The 22,181-nt window shown below is 31.2% G+C and overlaps 1 protein-coding gene across 1 annotated transcript; it reads right to left on the bottom strand.

Annotated features, from left to right (window-relative positions):
* Nucleotides 1-958: 958 nt before the first annotated feature.
* LOC123220310 (UPF0301 protein Plut_0637-like) lies at nucleotides 959-5,329 on the bottom strand. Its single transcript, XM_044642443.1, has 3 exons — nucleotides 4,842-5,329; nucleotides 2,785-2,924; nucleotides 959-1,872 (listed from the first exon to the last, which is right to left on the bottom strand). The coding sequence occupies exons 1-3, from the start codon at nucleotides 5,047-5,049 to the stop codon at nucleotides 1,201-1,203; spliced, it is 1,020 nt and encodes a 339-aa protein (XP_044498378.1). The 5' UTR covers nucleotides 5,050-5,329; the 3' UTR covers nucleotides 959-1,200.
* Nucleotides 5,330-22,181: the final 16,852 nt, after the last annotated feature.

The raw sequence follows: 22,181 nt of genomic DNA, 5'->3' as shown, positions 1-22,181 counted from the left end.
TTTCGAGAGTGGGGGAGGGTGAGTTTATATAAATTTAAGTTTCCAGACTGCCCAATTATAAGGTCTAGTTTTTTTTTTTTTTTTAATTCAATTTGCACTATGCATGGGCTAGACCGAGTTGGCCCATGAGTTTGATGCCCAGGCCCAAGGCCCAACTTTGTAGACCTACGGGCCAAACACGACTCGCTATAGTGGCGAGACGTGCCCTTTTGAGTCGGGCCATTTTGGCATGCTTCAGATTGGGTTGCGGGTCAACCTAACCCATTTGCCATGTCTATCTTTGGGTGATACAAATTTGGTGTTTGGTGATACAATGTCCATTTATTTGTTGATTCAAATTAGGGAATATAGATTATATGGATTGAAATTATTTCTATTAAATGAAAAAAAAAAAAGAATATTGAAGTTTTTAACTATTATAATATTATGCAATATTTCGTTTAACATTTTCAAGTCAATTTGAGTCGACTCTGTGTTAACGGAACCTGATCTGATTTTTTGAAGGTCAACCCAAGCCTAATCCAAACTACTTTTCATATAAAAAATCATAACCTTAACCTAATTTTTTTCATGTGGTATCATGTTAGGCAGGCATGCCAACTTTTGTCAGGTCTATTATTTTATCTAATTTTACCCAAGGACAATTTGCTGCCCGGATTCCTTTTTCAAAAGAACAAATGTAAGATGCAAAATCATTTTACCACAAAATGATTAATCAAATTCCAGGTTACGTCAACTAATATTGCTGTTTTGTTTCTGTTAGAAAAATTTAATCATGAGAAATTAGTTTATATTATTTGCTTATTTTTATTTCTTAGTACTCTTCAAGAATGTTTAATTCCTATCCACATTTTCATTATCCCCAGAACTTATGTAACCCCACTTCAGTCTTTAAGTATATTTTTGCTTGATCTTCATTTCAATGTTTTCAACTTGACTCATTTGACTTCTGGAAGCATTCAAGAAAATTGCCTGACTGTGACAGAGACTTTTAATTAGCATAATCAGATAATATGTATTATTACATACAAGAGCTATTCACTAACAAAGTTCTTACGTTGGAAAAACATGAATAAGAGATCTACTGACTGAAAAAGCCAGTGAAATTTTTGTACATTTGGCTTCACAGATACTTTGGTTCTATATCTTAAATGATAATATAATTTTAATCCTAGGTGAAACCATTAAGCTAAAATGTACCTACAGATCTTGCTTTGGCTTCTGGCTCAATTCTGAATAGTGACCGCCCATTAGTTGCAAAATTTCCTCCCATAAATTTTCTGATGATGAAACCGATAATGCATCAAAGATAAAATCAGAGCTACAGGAAGCGGCATACCAGTATTCTGATTCAATATAATCTCCCAATTGATCCAGCTCCCATCCAGCATAACCAAGATAGAATTTTAAATCCTGAGGCTTAAGCACCCCTTTCTTCACTAGCCCTGCGGCTTCATCCAATTTGCTTTGAACTCCAAAATATAGGCCAGGAATTACCTCTTCAAACCCAGAAAGTTTAGACCGCCCTGTTTTTAAAAGAAACACTTTGTCATCCACAGGTCCACCCAAGTGCAATGAACAATCAGCAAAAGTAGTAGCTAGTTCAATATTTGCAGGTTTCATGTGCTTGACCCTTTTGTGAAATGGGTGGTTAATCAGTACTCCTAATGCCTCCTCTGGATGTATTGTTCCAGACCTAATTAGAAGAACAACAGCTCTCTCAAATGTACTATGCCCATCAAACCTTTCACTGGCAACAAGGACACAGCCTGTCTCAGGAAATGTAATAGGGTGGGCCCATTTTAGGCCAAGAGGTCTGGACTCATGAGTTGTCCCACATTGGTTTTGAGGATCAGAGTCTGTCTTTTCTACCTGTTCATGTAACAGAAGTGCAAGTTTTAAATTAAGTAGTATGCTTCATTTTTTACCACAAGTCTAATCATAATATTTGAGGTGTCCTTTCTTTCTTCCTTATTTCTTTTTCTTTTTCTTTTTTTTTAATTGTATATTTCACATCAAGGCATGAAAAAAAATTTACCATACCATCCTATAAAAGGGAAAAAAAAAAAAAAAGAATCTCATCAAAATCTTAAAATCACCTTGAATCTATGCAAATTAGAATGGGTCACCCCAGTACGTTGAAACTGCTAATATCACACACAAAGCTAACCAAGTAGGAAAGCAAGTCAGGTTGCAGGCTGTTAAACTGATAAAAAAACAGAAATCTTCACTGACAGTTCATGGATATTTGTTTAAATCTCAGAAAGAACTAGGGAGAAAAAGCGAAACCACAACAGCCTTCAGAAATTAGGCCCTATTCTTGTACACTTAAATACTTTTGTTCCCCAAAACTAAAGAATATGAATTTTTTCTACATTCAGTCTCAATATTAATCTGTTTCCATCCTACAAGTATAGTTTTTACCAACAAAGATCAGATAGGGTATAATCCCACAGAAAATAAAATCCAAAATATGTAACTAAAGTTACCATCATAAAGAGCGTGTTGTACTAACCCTATAAGTTAAGCAGTTAAACTTTTGGTCTTAAACAATAAGTACTAGGTTTAACTCCTGTCCAGGCCTCTCTGTCTACCAAGGTTGCAGTGTTTGATAGTAATCTACAATATAAAAGTTGGTGAATATGAAAGAAGGTCAGGGGACACTTGAGGTGAAAAAAATGACTGCAATAAATTGAATATATATAAATGGCGTCATCTAGAATGCAAGAACTGTTCATTTATTGAATAGATTACTAGCAAGACAATTAAGGAACAAAACCCCACCTGTTCCTGAGCAAAAAGATTTGCTCTGAACTCCCTCCAGTCCAAGTTTATGTGATGGGACTTCTGGGATGCAGTGTCATTGGATTTGTTGTCTGAAGAATTATTACGTTTCAAATTATCTCCCTCTCGATCACCATTTCCTGAATTAATCATCATGTACAAAGTTAAATATGTTAAAAGTTACTTAAAATAGCTGATTATCACTAATGATCCAGCAAAACGCACTATGAGAACTAGAAACATTGAGGAGTTAACACCTTGTAAACTATTACAGTTAGTGTTAATTCTCATGCATAGCCAGAGCATATAACTTCTGTAGCCTACATATCAGTGTTCAGGAACAAATGACCATTTTTATAAATGCAGTTCGGTAACTAGGTAAACGACAAAAGTCTCTAGCAGAGCTTATACATGTATACTGAAGACTTAGCCAGCTACTATCAATGGAAACTTAATTTATTCACTTTATCCTTTCTTTCATCACCCAAGATTGCAGCAAATCATCACAGTATCTTTCCTTTAATACCATTTAAAAAATTTTTGTATATACAGATCAGCAACATTATACAAACTTAGAATCTTTTGACAGCACAGAATCCAGATTAAAGAATTCTGATACCTGTATGAAATATCCATGTGACTTTTATAGAATTATTCCTTGAGACAATTGTCAAGATCAATGCTCTGTTTAAATATGCTTACATCTACAACACGCAGTTTGAGATTGAAATGATCGTTTTTGAAAACAATTCCAGAATTAAAAGCTTACAGAGTCTTTGACCAAACTAAACAGAAAAGTAACTTACTAAGACTCCCTCTCTTGTACAAAGAGAATTGGAATTAATTTCCAAAAGACCAATTCAAGGATTGAATGATCCATCAGCTACTATTCACTCCTAATACAGAAGCCTTGCAATGTCAAATAAAAACACTTCCTACCTTAAACAATAAGGACACAGTCTTCCCTACAAGTTTAAGAGTGTTGCGCTGCATTAACAGAACAAAAGAGTTTTCCATATTCCATCCCATTCCCATCACCATTTGCAATACAAATTTTCAGTTTCTGACAAATAAAGGAAAACTGCTAGGCAATTAAAATTTTACTTCAAAAAGGAGTTGAAGACTGAATTTAACCTAAAATTAAAACATTAAGACCAAGGGAGTTGAAGATGATTTTGCAATAGACTGCAGAAAAATTCCTTTTAAAAGAAGACCGCTTGCACATACAGATGTCACACGATCTCTCATATAAACAACCAAAATTTTCTTTCCACATTCGGCCCATCTATAGCACCACTCATCAACTAAAGATTGTAATCTATCATTGTTGCTAATGGCTACTTTTTTAACCAGCTTTAGTGCATCATGCCAGACATTCATTGTGTCAAAAGCAATTGCTTTTCAACTAGGAATAACAATCAACATCACCAAATGCACAACCTTCACCTAGGGAAAATCTAAAACAACAAAAATTGCAATAAGTTAAATCACTAATATATCAATAAACACTTACATATTTCCAGTTTCCGACAACATTCCAGGTTGCTAATTTTAAGAATTTCACAAAAGGTTTCAAAATTTAAGGCAACTATTAACGCCCAATAAGTTAAAGTCTTCCAAGAGCAACAATTTATTGCGAAAGGAAAATTCTACTATACTGTAGCATGAATACTGGATACGCTTTGCCAAATCAAGATGGCCTGCTATAGAGAAAACTACTTCACCATTATTCACTCAATATAACTGAGTAGTTGAACGGTCGTAAAAAAAAAAAAAACTACTTTACAACAATTCAGTCATGTTATCCAATCATGTCAATTCTGCAAGTATAATACTGTATCAGCATTAAAAAAAAAAGAACTCCTTTTAAAATTACTTTTCTCTACTTTATTCTTTACCTCCAATCTTCACAAACCGAAAACCCCCAGGATTCAAAATTTGCAAAATCAACCACAACAAAATCACATCATCAAAACCACAAAAACACAAAATTAACCAGAAATTTGGCATTCAATTCAAAATTGGAAACTAACCCAGAATTTTAAAATCAAAATTACCAGATGGGTTGTCGTGATTCTTCTTAGCCATAGCTTTGACAAGCAAAGAATGATGATAAACGTTAGAAGAAAAAAGGACTCTGGTTTTCAAAAGCCTGATGTCGAAAACACCAACTTTTCCCAAATTTCCCGAGCTGGGTTTCAAGTTTCTCATCATCCAAACGGAGGTTAAGCTTGTGTTCTTCACCTGAACAGTCGACAGATCCATTTTCCACTAAGAAAATTATATATTTTTTCCGCTGTGTTGGAGTCTATTTTTGTTTTCAATTTTCTTGGAAAGTGTTAAAATATGAAAAGGATTGTATTTTTGGTATATATTAAATTGTCTGAATGATACAATTTATACAGGCACAAAATATATAATGAGGAAATAGGAATCTACATAATAAATACACAATAATTCTTAACGGGAAAACAAATATTCTTAGGCCCCAATATTTTAATATTCAAAACAGAAAATATGAGAAAGGAATCCAGTTTGAAACAAGGAAAATGAGGGGGACAGTGATAAAGCGGATATATTAAACAAATGGCCAAACGACTATTTCCCACCCAAGGTTTGATGTTTTCTCAAAAGTTCTCCCTTTAATTATGAAAATACCAAACACCCACCCATGACTGGTTAGATTTAACCAAACCCTAACGGTGGTAGAGGTAAAATCGTCATTTTTGCTATAATATTAAAAATAAACTAAAATAGAATCTAATTTTGCCCCGATAAACTTTAAAAACTAAAATTTTCCTCCAGCCTAAGTTTTAAAAAATGGTAGTTTCACCTTAGGGTTTGATTTTGAAATCTCCGACGACCGTTCCGGCTCCATTGCCGATGGTCTCTCCCTCCCGAAGCAGCCTCTCCTTCCGGCGAACGTTTTCTTCCTATTTGGAGAAAAATTTTAGTTTTTAAAGATTAGGGGGGCAAAAAGAGATAAAATTTTCAGGCGTTAGGGTTTGGTTAAATCTAACCGGCCATGGGTGGGTATTTGTTGTTTCCATAGTTAAAGGGGGGACTTTTGAGAAAACATCAAACCTTGGGTGGGAAATAGTCGTTTGGCCTAAACAAATTATACTTTGGCCCTATTATTTTAATGAATATCATAAACTCCTTCAGTCTTCAGAACGCTAGTGTCTTGCTTGCGCTATTCAATATTAGTTTTTGGTTGGAGTAGGACTCCATTCGATCTAAGATAGCTTGTGCTCAATTATCGATTTGGTTTGATCGAACCCAAAAATAAGTTGTCATGGCTTGAGCTTGAACTGGAGCCATAGTTTTAAAAAATGTTTAACTTGAGTTCAAACCATGAAAGTTGAGCTCCATTTTTTTAATTATTAAAAAAAATTTTTAAATTTTTCAAATTTATGTTTTCTAATAAAAAATAATATGTAAGTAAGTTTATTTGTGACAAGAAATGAAAAATTAAAAGGCACTTAGCAAAATATTATAGCCAATATTTGCAAAGGCTGATTGTATCTATAGACCAAAAGATATCATAATAGATGTAATAGATAAATACAAAATTGATATCTTATATACCCAAATTTGGTGCTCAAAAACCGAGGTTTGAATGAGATTTGGAGTTTACCCAAGGAATCCTTCCAATTATTACCGATATATTATTACAATATAGAATAGAAAACCACTTAAAATACCTAAGAACAATAACCATTTTTGACGTCACACTGTTTTCTTCCATTTCTAACCAAAAATATCAATTTGCACCACAACACAAATTAAATCATTATCCCTAGGCGATATGCGACATTTTCCAGCACAAAAACTAACCAAATCATGGAGAAATCCAAGCAAATTGAACCAACAACACAACATCTAAAAAAATCACAATATGATGCCAACAACATTTTTCAGCTTCATATGGGACAAAAACTAAGCAAATCAATTTAAATAACCACACGACAAAAACAAAACTACTTTCAAACACAAACAGAATGTCATGAAAAAATCGAACAAAAGAAATGACAAGGTGTTTCCTTTTCGGTGATCGATGGTTTTGGCATAACATAAATGAATATGGTGTGAAATATGAAATTGCTTTTGGGTTTTGGTATTGGATGGGTAAAAGTGGTAACCCACCATCAGTTTGCTTTAAAAAGTTGAATTCAAAATCTTTTGCCTAAAAATGTATACTGAATAGGCAGGAAAAATTTTGTTTAAATTTATTAATTTCCCTTATGAAAAAAACAAATTAATAAAAAACTTCTAATAAGCCAACAACATGATACCACTTTTCCTAATTAAAATAAAGTAATAAATCCATACCCAATTTATTAGATGCTCCAAAATTCTGGTATCTTAACAAAAATCACTTTGTAATAAAAAACCCTAATCACAATCAAGCTTCGGATTCGCTTAGGTTTAAAGTTGGCGGCAAAAGAAGGTCCACTTAGTTATTTTAGTTAAAATCCGACCACGTGTTAGTTCTGAACTACTAGAAAGTCTTACACCGACCGCCCACTTATTGCTCTGCAAGTCTACCTTTTTCTCTCTTAAGATCCTCCCGCAAGTAACAAACAAATATTATAAAATTAATTAAATAAAATAACAAATAATGTGTTCTAAAATTACTGATTTATAATAATAAAAAAATATTTAAAAAAATTGTATAATAAGATGAAATTTGTTTAAATTGATATATAAACAGTATAATTTAATCTAAAAATTGAGCTTTAGACATTAACATATTTATTGGCAAAATATTCCATGTATTTTATTATTAATAAAACTATGTATACATATTTTTGGTACATAATTTGTATACACAGATAAAGTGCTATCATGTGATTGAATGTTTCTTTATCATATGATGACACATGTTTTAAAATCACCTAATTACATGATGACACATCACTACGTATATAAATTATGCACAAAAAATGAGTACATATAGCATTGCCTTTTTATTATTTAGTATAGTATCACATTTTTGTTCTACCAAAAGATTCACGCTAATTATTAATAGAATATGAAGCAGTAAAATTTGATCTAAAATTTATTAATAAAATTTTGCTTTTATATTTTTAAATATATAAATAATATATCATAATAAGATAGAGAGATTTAAGTTTAAAAAAAAAAAATATTCAATTATATGATAATATATTATTTATCTAACTAATTATATATTCCAAAGTATATTCAAATAACATTATTAAAAATTTATTGCTACTTATATATGCAACATTTAAAATTTTAAAATAACAAAATTATGTGTACTTATTTTAAGTATATAAATGGATATACACTTAATATATATCATTACGTGATTGAGTGATTTTAAATTAGAGATAAAATAAAATATATCATGTAATAACATATATAAATATATATTTATTTATGTAGTTAAAATAGGTATGCGTAATGTTACTCATTTTAAAATGCAACATAAAATGAATAAAAGAAATGTAAATTAATGATAATTTTATAAGTTATCCTTATAAATTTGTTGGCCAAAAGACTTGATCCCACCAATGATAAGTGTAATCTCAAACTTATACCCTTTAACTTTTAAAAATTCAAACTTTCACTGATGAGCAAAATTATGTTAAAAAATTCAGTTCAACTTAAAGACAAAATTGTTATTTAGCAAAAATTAAAAAATACTAAAGTTTTATTGCATCCCCCAATTTGAAAACTAACGATTTTTCCCCACCTAAAGTTTGAAAAGTGATAGTTTCACTCTTAGGGTTTTGAAACCATTGTCGGAAACAACAAACTTCATCGTCTCTGGTTGCATTCATCCTTCCACTTGGGTTATCTTGTCTTTTTGATCAAACTCATGCCTCTGATTAAAGCGATTAGCTCCGACGAATATGAAATCATCCTCATCGGAGTATCTTCATCTTGAACGAAAATAATTTCATCTTCGTCCGAGGGGAAGACACTCCGACAAAGACGATTTCATCTTCATCAGAGCTAATTACTTTAATCGGAGGGTGGAAACAAGTTGATAGAAGGAGTCGAAAGAGAAAAGGAGAGCCAATGCGGTTAGAGACAGCGAATTTCACTGTCTCCGACGATGGTTTCAAAACCTTAGAAGTAAAATTGTCACTTTTCAAACTTTGGATAAGGAAAAATTGTTAGATTTTTAAACTAAGGAAGAAAATGCAATAAAATTTTAGTTTTTTAAATATTTTTGTTAAATAATGATTTTACATTGAGTTTTTTAATAGAATTTTACTCATAAATGGGAGTTCAGATTTTTGAAAATCAGAGAGTGTTAATTTGAGTTACACCTAACCTTGGGTTTTGGCCTAAATTTATTATAAATAAATATGACTGATAGAAATAAAAAGAATGTTACGTTGTTTACAATTACATGCAAAAAAATTTGTGAAAAGAAGAAAAATATTGGATTTCCGGATATGTAGCTCTACAAATCACTATTCTTCTTCCCTTTGATATACACTGGACACAACTCATATTGCATCATTAAAATTGAAATTTTAATTTGTTTTTCAATCTGCACTCTCCACAAAAGAAAAAAAATTATTTTCCCTCATTTTGATTCATTGAATTTTTTAAAAGAAAAACCAGCCACCCACAAAGGCCGGCCAGAATCTCTGCATTGAAGAGCATATTGTGTTTTTTTTTTTTTATGTTCAGTGCTAGGACTTCTGGTTTGGTTTTGATATTGCCTAGTTTTGTGTTAGTAAAAACTTCTCCTTTTAGCCTTCTTTAATTTGTGATTTTTTTTTAGGTGTTTTTTTTTTGAAGAAAGTTTGGAACTTTGAGGCTTGAATTTGAATTGGTTTCTGGGTTTTGACATTTTGATGACGTCAGTGCATTAATTCAATGAGGTAAGGAGATTGGTCTCTTGATTTGGAAGTCATACGATTATTATTTGGTTCCATGATGCTCATGATTTCAAAGTTTTGATCAATGTTCATAGCCATAAAGACATGGTGAAACATATAATGGCAAAACTAAATCAGCCCCAAAGATGTAATTTAGACAAACATGCTTTGGACACTTTTTAAATGTTGAAGTTCATGGACATAGCTTGACCTTATTACATAATGTACTCATTCGACAAGTGGATAAAGGTGAGCTGGGAGAGGTTTTTTGGTTTAGATTAAATGGGGTTGATTGTAGATTTAGCCTAATTGAGTTTGCTACGATAACTAGATTGAGGTTTAGTAAAGAGGTGAATATAACTGAATACATAACAACAGACTCATCAAATTTTAGAAAAAAGTACTTTCCAAATGCTAAATCTGTGGATCAGGTGCTCTCAGTAAAACTTTAATATCTAAGTCATGGGAAAACAATGATGAAGATGTGGTCAAAGTAACCCCATTGTATTTGATATATTATGGATTATCAAAAATAGATAATCGAATCCATCGTAATTTATTTTTCTATTAATTGACACAAATATCTGAACCCCACCAATATATTTCAAATTGTTATCACCTCCATCTACCCAATATTCAAACATATATATTAGTTTACCTATTTTCTTGGACACTGAAAAATTCAATTAAGTAATCAAAAAATAGAATAAATAGAAACAAAAACAAAAACTTACAAAACAAACAGAAACACAAACCACACAAATGCAAACCATGAAAACACAAACTATGCAAATGCAAACCACGCAAACACAAACTCTGCAAACCCAAACCACGCAAAACCCCTCAAACACAATTTACCATTAAAACAACGATTTCCATTTTCCTTAGATCTGAACATCAAAACTTGTTCCCTTTGCCAACTACAATATATATTGATTGTACAAATAATGTAATTGTTTAAATAAAAAAATATCAACCTCTTTTACAAATCATCATTAAAGCTTTTGACTTTAATTCCCTAAAAAGTTTTTTGATTTAAAGTTTTTTGAATACAAATTTCTATTTATATATAAGAAACATTCTTGATATATGATGATGATAAATGACAAAGAAAACAACTTGAATGTGTTGTTGTAAGAGTGTTGAGAAAAGAGAGAATGATGAAAACAAGATGAAAATAGTAAAAAGAAGATTAGTTAAGTGAAAAATGGGCATTATTGAAACAGAAATATGAGTTTACTTAGAAAGGTAAAATGTACAAAAGTTGGCCTAAAAAAGTATAAATGACAACTTCTTAGCTTATTTTAATTAATTTCCCTAATTGCCAAATATATTTTGATGGTTTTATGATTTCAAAATGTTGATACAAAATCTTATAGATTTCTTGCTTACCTTTATTTATTTATTTTCCATAATGTTCTCTCTTTAAATGGAAAGATAACATTTTTTTTTCTCTATCTTAATGTTTTAAGCTAATTTGGGAATAAATTTAAAGCATTTAAGATTTGGGATGTCAAAAAATCCGCAAGGTATGTTTTATTATAATATAATTAGTAACATTAATTTGTTTCTTTTTTCACTTGATAAAAAATTGAAGAAATATGTGTCTTACCAAACAAAATCTGCATATTAAGAAACAAATATAGAATAAAATCCATATTAGGTAACAAGATCTTAATCAAAAGAAACCAACCTAGGAGGTGCATTTTCCCTTGTATGCAATAATGACAATATGCTCAAGGATGGATTCAACCTGAGCAACTCGAGGTTGAATTAAACAAGTTGAGTTCAAGTCAAGGTTTGAGCTTATTTTCATAAATGAGTTAAGTTCAAACTAATTCAAACAATCTTGAATCATATCCCAAATTAAATTGCTTTTAGTCAAATTTAAGTCATAGCCCATCAATATTGAGTTGGGCTTTATTCAAGCTTTTCCTAGACTCAATCTAACCCTAACCCTAACCATGTTCAAATGTTATTAACTCCACCCTTTATAAAATAGGCCAAATGACTATTTCCCACCTAAGGCTTGATGAAATGATAAAATCTTACACTTTCAAAAAGTCAAATTCTCATCCGTTATTCTCTTCTGTTAGTGAATTTTATTTAATTTTTTCTAAAAATAATTGTTTTACATTATCATTGAAATTACAAAATTGTCAAATGCATAAAGAGCTGGTGGAACCCCCAAACTGAAGGAGGATGTTTCACCAAAGGGAGGACCGAACTAGAACCAGGAGACATGGGGCTATTCACCTTCTCCTTAATTTCCAATTCCAAAAAAACTCTCATATTCAGCTTGCCCTTTTTTTAAGTGTTGATATAAGAAAGAATGCTCCTTTTGAGTTTCTAATTCAACAAGGTGGCCAGTCAAAACATGAATATTATATTCAGAGAAACTAGATTGATGATAAATCCAGTTCCCTTTACTAGACATTTTAGCACTGTTGAATGTTCACTTGTGCAGCTGTCTGCTGATATTGACTTAGTCTATAAGGATTTGACAGATAATCTTCAATTTAGTATGTCTCTCCACGGATTAGCTGTTATTCAAAAAAAAATCTTTCTGGTTTATACGTTCTATCTCCACTACAAGTTGAGTTCATAAAGAAGGCTGATCAAACTTCGTTTTTATACGATATGCTACCTGATTGTCTGATATCATGCTTGGGACTGGCTCTGATCCAGATATGATTTCAGTGGTTATGCTTGAAAAAGAGGATGTATTGGTGTTAATGGGATTATCCCTAATGTTATTTCGTCTTTCTCATGGTTGCTTGCCAAAAGATGGTTACCGATTAGAAAATCAGGTTGAGTACAATCATAATTATATTCTTACTAGTTTAGAAATTATCATTTAAACTCATAAAAAATAACAAAACTCTAATCAATTATAAAATGGTGCGTTTTGTTTAGTTCCTTGGAGGTGTAATTGTCATTTTAAAATACTGAAAGGCATATTCAAATTTTAAAAATTTTAAAAACATTCCCAACCTTTTTTTAATTACCAAAAGACTCTTAAAAATTAGTAACACCCCTAATATTTTCAAAAATCATAGTTTACCCTTAAACTTTTGAACATTGAAATAGAAATATAAGGGGGGAAAACAAAAAGAATAAGGGGAAAAAGAAAAAATCAAAAGAATAAAAGGAAAAATAAAAATAAAAATATAAGCAAAATGACCTCTGTGCCCTTTTTGAAACTTAAAGGTAGAAATTTCTCATTTCAGAAAACTTAAATAGATAATTAAATTAGTATCATTTGAAATGTTTTGAAATGTATATGAATTTTTAAATGGATAATTAAATTAGTATCATTTGAAATGTAGCTATCTATCTATGTATTACCAAGTTTTACATGGTCAGTATTAGTGAACATGTTTTGGATATATATTATTTTTAATAAATTAATTGAAAATCAAATTTTTATAATTAGTATCCATCTTACCATGACGGTGCAATCCCTACAATTATTTTAACGATAAATAAATATAGCTATAATGATTAGAATATCTATTATTATTATAATTTTTAATGACTAATAGATATAGTTTTTATAACAGAAATAACAATCGTTGTTATAATTTTTAATAACCAATAAATATAGTTATAACAACCAAAATATTTATTATTGATATTATGTTTAGTAGTTAATAAATATAAATATAGTTATAATGACAAAAATATTTATTACTGACAATAAAAGTTTATTGATTGAAAAATATTATTATACTCATGAGAAGATTTATTGTTATTAATATTTTTAACGACCGTAAACATTTTTATAACTATACAAATATTTATTGTAATTATTATTTTTTAATGACAACACTTATGCCCCTTACTATATATATTAACGACACGACCTTTTTTTCTTATAGTTAATTAATACTTTTAACTAAGAAAGTTTTAAAATGGATAACAACAAGATTTTTCTATAATTAAAACTCTTTAATATATTTGAAATAAATACATATTAAATAATATAACAAACAACATATATGATAGTACAAAAGTATGTGGTTATTAAAAAATCAATAAAACTATATGTACAAATAATGATATATCATTATGTAATTAGATGTTTTTTATTTATAATTTAAAATTACCAAATCACATGATGATATATCAATATTTACGCATTAAATTATGCACAAAAAACAATGTGTTATCGTGTGATTGGATAGTTAAAAATTAAAAATAAAATAATACTTAATCATATGATGACACATCGTTATTTATGCATATAGTTATATTGTTTACAATAACATATCTGCCTAATATATTTTCATGAAATGATGAACAGATGTGACAAACGGACAAGCCGATTATAGGTAAAAAACCAGTCACCTTATACAGGTAAAAAATATGCACACTTCTCTAATCTTGTGGGTATATATGTTTTTGCAAGTAGCTGTAATTTGATCTGAGTTATTTAACCAAAAACAATTTGGAACCTATATCAGTTTCATTTTTTTTTTTTTTGTGTTTACAGACTAATGAATTCTTGATTGATAAAACTTAAATATGTTATAACTATTTTTTATAAGAATAATTATTTATTTTATTTTAGTTTTACTTTTATAAGGTTGCAATTATGTTTAGTAAAAGATATGAAATTTGGTAGAAAGTATACATTAAATTAGTATTAATTTAAACTTTAGGTTTTCCAATGTTTTTCTATAGTATTTTAGAGAAAAACAATGGAAAACATACAACTGAAGATTGACACAGTTGTGAGCCATGTTGGGCTAAATTTTACAAGTCCCACTATGCCTAAGAGTCGTGCCATACTAAGGTTCGTCAAAGGTTGGGTTTTGTAGGTTGTGCCAACCCACATGCTTTACAAACTAACCTAACATATCATATAATTTTGTATTTTGTTAATTTTTCAAATTATATTTTAGGTCAGCCCACAAACTTTACACACTGCCCCTAGCATGGCCCCCAAAATTGCGAGCCAACCTTTTTCACAAGGCCACCCTGACCCTTTGGATATGTCTACCCCAAGATGAGCTTGTTGTTTATTAATATAGAAAAATTAACATAACTAGTAACACATTTAAGGGTATCTAGTATAATTACAAATATTATATTAATTAGATTTAAATATACAACAAATTATTGCATAAACAATAATTATTAATTTGTTTATTAATGATATAGTGTCATTATATAATTAGATGAAATAATACCAAATGTATAAACCAATCTTACAACTTATTTATATAACATAATGTAAGAATATATAATTGAGTGATTTTGAAGAGAGAAAAAAAAAATCACATCAACCAATCACGTATTATCACCTTAGTTTGTATTAGACTTGGTCAAACAGGTGGGTCACCCACAATACTCGCAGGTTATTTGTAAAAGAAAGGGTATGGGTATTGAGTTTTTAGACCCGTACCCATATATGTCTATTTTTTATAAGCAGTTCAGGTATGCATGTGGGTAACCTACAATAATTTCCAACTTCATTGTCATTATTGATCTTTTCACCTCCATTGTTGGTGGTTCTACAAGTTCTTTCATAGATTAATCAAAATCTATGAATGTATTTCAAAATCTAGTACAACTTATTGGCAATCCTAAATATACTAACATCAAAGTTGTGGAAGTTGTATGCGTTATTCAATCAAAAGCTGTTGAAATACAGAAGTGAAGAAAAAGAATTGGTTGTTAATAAGTATGTATGGTTCTGCATTTGATTGCAAAACTGATGCCGATATGAAGAGTAATGTAAATCCATTTCACAGGAGGATGCTTTATGCAATGTATGATCTTTGCAACACAAACTCTGATTACTTGGGAGCAGAACTTTCTGGGGGCAGATTCAAAACTTAGTTAAGTGGAATTACTTGATGGGTAACCTGCGAGTTTACCTGCATCTGCCAGACTGAGTATCGGTTTATATATTATCTACTCGTATAAGTCAACTTGTTTTTTACCACACCAATTTCAACCCAGATTGTACCTAACCTGGCTCGCTTATTTTCCAGGTCTAGTTTGTATAGATAAGTTAATAAGATCGTTTACAAACATAATTTTTATTCAATTAGATGATTTTGAATTAAAATAAAATAACACTTAATTACATAATGATATATAATTATTTATACACAAATTAGTACTAATAGTTAATGCATATAGTTTTTTTTTAATATGTATGATTATGATTGAATAAAATTATATGTAAAAACATATTGTTTACTAATTTATTCATCCAAACTGACATGATAGTTGAGTTAAGACATTATTTATAGTAACTTAGAGAGAATCTTGCATCATTGTTATAGAATCTAATACTACAATTATTAGATTTAATTTGTTTTTAAATATTAATTTTCAAGGAAAAAAACTAGGAGAAAATTACACTTTTTCACAGAAGGTTTGGCTTTAAAACCCTTTTTCATCCGTAAATAATATAAATACAATTTTTTTCACCCTAAATCAAGCCCCATTAAATAAAAATTAATAGTGCAAGGGCAAAATAGTATTTTATCTTATATTAATTTTGACAAAAGTTTAAAAAATTGATTTATTTTTTAGATTGATTCAAACGTTTTAAATATGACAATTTAACTTTTAAAATGTTTAAAAACTCATAAACTAACTCCTAAAATCTTTTGAAAGCCCTAGTCGTAGCACCACTCTCTCTAAAATTGTCATATTTATTCTCATATATTTTAAATATAATAATATCACATTAATATTTTGTAATATGACATTTATAATTGTAATTTGTTACCTTTTTTTTTTTTTATTCCTTAGGGGTGTAACTATATTTTTTTGAGCATCAAGAGGCATATTGAAATTTCAAAAGCACCCTAATTTTTTTTTGAGAATTGAAAAAAAACCCTTAAAATTTTATTAACGCACTAAATGTTTTTAAAAATAACTATTTACCTCCAAACATGCGATTATATGTCATTGACACTCTTATCCATCGAAAGAGAGGATGAAGGGAGTGAGGGTAAAAAGGGAAAAAAAAACTAAGTGAGCTCTTATGTAGTTTAAATATTTAAAGTATTTCTTTTTATTTTTTTTAAATTTAAGGTTATGTGATAATTTTGAAACATGAAATAGTAGGAATAAAATGGTTGTTTCACTTTCTAATATTATCTTTTGATGAAAGGAGTTTGACTTTGGATGAAAAAGTATTATTTATCCTAACTAGATGTGTAAAATTGTTTTAAGGTCAAACATTGGATAGAAAAATGTAATTTACTCATTCTTTTTCTTGAAAATGAATATTTAGAAACAAAATCTAGTAAAATTTGTATTAGATTCTGCATTAATGATGTTGGATTTCCTTCAAGTTACTATAAATGGCTCCTCACTCTACCTTAACTCTCACAATCTCTTATGAATTCCTCTTTTTTGAGTAGTATTTTTTCTTTTGCTTTTATCTATAAAAATTCAGAAAATTCTAGGGAAATCTAAGATGAGTTTAGATGGATAATGTCAGTGAGTTGATTTCATATTTGTTGTCAAACACAAGTGCAGTATTTTAAAAGCCAAAAATCCATAGATTTCAAGAATTATTCCCACTGACGGAAAATTTTTTAATTATACCTTAATCGGAGTAGTGACTCACCAGATTTTTTTGAGCTCACTAGTAGAATCCATATCCAGGTACATGATCTCTCTATTGATTTCTTGTTTGTGAAAATGTATTGGATAAAATATTTATTTGATTTACTCTTTTGATACGTCAGGTAGAAGATGAGACTGAAGCGGAGCACAGAGGAAAGAAAAATGAAAATGGTTAGTTGCATGCATGCCATTAACTCTTTTGATTCTTATATTTTAGAGATGAAGAAAATAATTTTCCTGAATGGACGAATCTTATTTTTTTCTTGATGATTGATTTAACGATGAAGCTAATTTAATTATTTATGAATGATTGTTCCAAGATTCACGCTGAATGCTTCGAAGATTACTGTTGAAATCAGCTCGTCGTTCTTCTGAGAATTCCGATCATGCCCTTTGCTTTCTAACTCTACAACATTAGCAGCATCAACCTCCACATCACCGCCACTGCAGTCGAAACAACAACCACTGCCACAAGCATGATAGGATATTAACTCCCAATTAGGTTGGTTCAAAATTATCCAAAAAATCAAATCGAATTGACATCCAAAAAATGGGGTAATTGTAAAACTTGTTCATTTACCAAGTTGGAATGTTGAAATCTGAGAGTTAGATTGATTCAAGAAGAAGTTTATGAGAAATCAAGATTCAAAAGTTAAGAGAAGTCAACGCAGAAGAAGAAGAAACTGAGAAAATGAGAGAGAAGAAAATTCTGTTGTAAAATTTTATTGCCAATCTTAGTTAAACTGAACTCACTTTGAGTTACAAGGCATTATACAAGATTTAGCTGAACATCACGTGTATATAATCTGAACTGCGCCTATGCGTAAGCTGAATCTACATATTTTTGCTGGTTTTCCTTTTTTTGCCCATTACCAACATCCCCCTATGAGCAAGGCTCTCTGTGCATCTTGCTTAAACCTACAACTTCTGGTAACTCAGCATCACATTTAGACTGCTTTACCAATACTCCCCCATAAGCAACACTCTCTGTAAGACCTGCAATCTGAGTCCTGAACACTGATGAATAAAACCAATGCAATAAACTCCTGCAATTCTATAGCTCTACTATCCCAACTCCAAATTATTCACTATCAACTTCATCTATCAGCAACGAGTAAGATTACCAGTGAAAATCCAGACTAACTGATCAGAAAACCTATCACCAATAAGCATACTAAGAAACTGAGACTAACAATTCAATGAGCATACTACTTACTAACAAGCGAAGACTAACAATTCAACAATAAGCATACTGCCTATAAGCATACTGATATCAATAAGCATATTAATACCAATTCACCAATAAGCAGAGATTGCCAATTCAAGCGTATCAACATACTCTTCAGACTACATTACTACCGAAAAACTTATCACCATACGGCTATTCCAAGACATATCACCACATTACAAGCAACATATCACCACTAAGTGCACTGAAAAACATATCACCATACTGCTATTCCAACATATCATCACATTACAACCAACATATTACCACTATGTGCAATCATCAGTGACTTTCATATAAGACATTCTCCACAGATGTACACTATCAGTTGCCACATTGCATATTACCAGCAACACTACTATCCTTCTGCAAGAGGTATATTCTAAGCGGTACAGACCACCAATACACCAGGATTGGTACTGTTCACTTGACATTCTAAATTGTCAATTCTTGTGCACTGTTAGCCAAAGTAAAATAAGGAAAGTCAAACAGAAGAGGAGTAGAAAAAACGAGAATAATCCCACTCAGGAAATAAACCAAGCTAATCTGTTGCAGACTCCAGTAGGCTGTACATCACCATTCTTCACAAAACCTCACAATTAGCCGCAACTATCTTATACACCTTCAGTCTACTTCTTAGCTCCTTTGGATATTGTCATAAACTGCTCCAAACTACATGCACTAAGGGCATCTCTCAGATTTGTAAACTACCTAGCAGCTAAAGGTTTGGTGAGCACATCTGCCTTTTGAAATTCAGTTGACAGATACTAAATCACCAGTTGCTTTCTAGAGACTTGATCTCTTATATAACAGGCATCAATCTCTATATGTTTGGTTCTGACATGATACACAGGATTGGAGGCTAAGGAGCTGGCACTTCGATTGTCACACCATATTACAGGAGGTGCTAAAAATTGCAGTCCCAGTTCACAGCACTAGCTCCTTACCCAAGCTATATTTGTGACTGTTTGAGAGAGAGCCCTATATTCAACTTTAGTAGATGATAGTGCAACCACTTTTGCTTTCAAAAGCTCCATTGAATAAGATTTGATCCAAGGAAGAGACAATATCCTGTGGTTGATCTTCTATCATGCAAACTGCTGGCTCAATTTGCATATGGAAAACAGTTTAGCTGTAGTACACTCCTTGGTGTAAAATGCAAACCAAAGTTCAAGGTCCCTTTGATATATTAAAGCACCCTATTGCAAGCTTGCCAGTGTGTAAGAGTTGGTTTTTGCAAAAGTTGGCTCAGTTTATTCACTGGGAATGTTATGTCTGGCCTGGATAGTGTTAGGTACTGAAGTGCACCTACTAAACTTCTGTATAAAGAAGGATCATCAAATGTGGGGCTATCATCTAGAGTGAGCCTTGATCTAGTAGCGAAGTGGGTTGTGCAAGGCTTAACATCTGTCATTTTTGCTTTCAACAATAAGTCTTGAGCATATTTGATTTTTTTTAAGTGAAGACTAGTAGTGAACCTTGTAACTTTAAAACCCAGGAAGTAATACACAAACCCTAACGCTTTAAAAGCAAACTTGTCATTCAGATGCTGAACTTGAGTATTCACAAGATCCATGTCATTTCCAGTGAGCAAAATATCATCAACATATACTAGGACATAAATCACTTTACCATCTTTGCTATACAAAAACACTTGTATCCATCACAACACATTTAAAACCCCAAGCAAGTAAAACAGCTTTCAGTTTATCAAACCAGGCCTTGGAGGCCTACTTTAATCCATGCAAAGCCTTATTTAATCTACATACCAATTTGTTATCTCTGCAGTCAGCGACAAATCCTTCTAGTTGGGGCATGAACACTTGTTCTTCCAAGTCACCATTCAAGAAAGCATTGTTGATGTCTATTTGTTCGACATCCTAACCAAAGTAAATAGTCAAGCACATAATTATTCTTATGGATGCAACCTTGGCAATTGAGCTGAATGTCTCGAAGTAGTCTACCTTAGTAGTTTGTTGAAAGTCTTTGGCAACAGGCCTGACTTTATACCTCTGAATGGTACCATCTGGGTCATATTTAATCCTAAAAATCCATTTGCATCTCACCAAATGCATATAAGCAATATGAGGTGTTAAAAATTTCTTAATGTGCACTAACATTTATTATGATTTTGGTTTAATAACACCAATTAATTGAATATTACAATGTCATTTTATAGATGAGTTTAAGTGATCAATAAAGATAAGTCCAATACACTTAAAGTTTATTATTTGAGCGGACAACATAAATGTCGGCTTTGATATTAATTGGACCTTGATGAGGGGTTAATTAACCTACTATAAATTGGCTAGATCTCTACTCCAAAATTGAATTCAACATGCCTACAACAAAACTTGCCCTTTCAAAGTTGTTATTGAGAGAGGTTTCTGGAATAGAAAACTAAGTCACGTTGAGATGTGATCTCGAAAGGTTATTTTAGCAGATTTATGAATTCAGTTTGCATGATGATCCATGTATTTCTAAAACTTTAAAGTTTAATTTAGTATTTTATAATTTGTGTGTAGATCCTGAAGATTATAATTGATTGATTTATTTATTCAAGTCTACATAAGTAAATCTTACATGTGGTATCACAGAAGGCACATTAGGTTATAGAATTTGAATTGTTTAAATTCAAACCTGAAATTGTTAATTATGAATTGCGGATTGAAATTTTTAATTCAGAAATCAAACCATATAATTAAGGTTAGTAATATGTAATTAGACAAATCACAGGTTGAAATTCATTTTGCGTTAATCACATTTTGTAATATGATTGAATATTCGATTCAATTGGGCCTATTACAATCATGATTAATAAAGAACCCAAAATTTGTAACTTTGCTATGAATACTAGTGGCAGCATTGTCGTAGTCACTGTCAGAGTGAGCTGTGAGACCATGCCAAAGATTTCCCCTTTTGTTTGGATTGGAATTCGTGGTCGAAGATGGTAGTGGGAGCCATTGTGTTTAAGGTTTTTGCCCTTGATTGTTGCCACATTTTCACGACCTAATTTCGGTGGCTACATTGCCTATGATGCTAGTAAAGTGAACGAAAGTCTCACTAAAGTTGTTAGGAACAATTCAATTACCGAAGATGGAGGAATAAGGTGTTGATGGTAAGAAATCTATAATTTAGGGTTTTTTGCTTCGTGGGTTAAAGACGGGTTAGGAAAACCTGAAAGACTGATCTATAAAGTCAACCAAATTATATTGACCTAGTTAAGGTCAAACTAGGTTAGGAAATTCAAAGATGAACCAGCCCAAAGCTTCCTAGGCCAAGACCGACCCAAGGACGCACTAGAAAGATTAGAGAAGGTCGTGTCTCTTGTATGTGTAGGCGTCACACTAAAGAGGTCATGCATGATGGCACGAGAAAGAGCCTTATATAGGTAGTGACATGCATGCATGCACGTGACCACTTTTGGGAGGCACATGAAACACTTCTGGATGGGTGTGAGGTGCATGAATATGCTTTGGAGGCGCTTTTGGTGTGTGAAATCATTTATTTAGTGCTTTGGCAATCCATGGAGGCAAATATCGGCTTATGATGGGTGTAAGTAACATTTATGGTTTTCCAAAAGTGTGTTGATGCATGTAAATAGTGTTTGATCTATTCCTAATTGTGTGTATGTGTTCGTTAAGGATCTTTTGACACATCAATATGTAAAAGTAGGTGATAAGGTTGCAAAGTTCTTCTTGGAC

This window comes from Mangifera indica, chromosome 7 (genome assembly GCF_011075055.1).
Source record: "Mangifera indica cultivar Alphonso chromosome 7, CATAS_Mindica_2.1, whole genome shotgun sequence".
In the NCBI taxonomy this organism is placed as follows: domain Eukaryota; kingdom Viridiplantae; phylum Streptophyta; class Magnoliopsida; order Sapindales; family Anacardiaceae; genus Mangifera; species Mangifera indica.
This window is presented reverse-complemented; position numbering and strand designations above follow the sequence as displayed.

Coding starts and splice junctions, on each gene's coding strand:
- LOC123220310 (XM_044642443.1), bottom strand. CDS start 5,049: ATGGATCTGTCGACTGTTCAGGTGAAGAACACAAGCTTAACCTCCGTT. Junction 2,925..4,841: donor GAATCACGACAACCCATCTG/GTAATTTTGATT, acceptor TGATTAATTCAG/GAAATGGTGATCGAGAGGGA. Junction 1,873..2,784: donor ATCTTTTTGCTCAGGAACAG/GTGGGGTTTTGT, acceptor TTACATGAACAG/GTAGAAAAGACAGACTCTGA.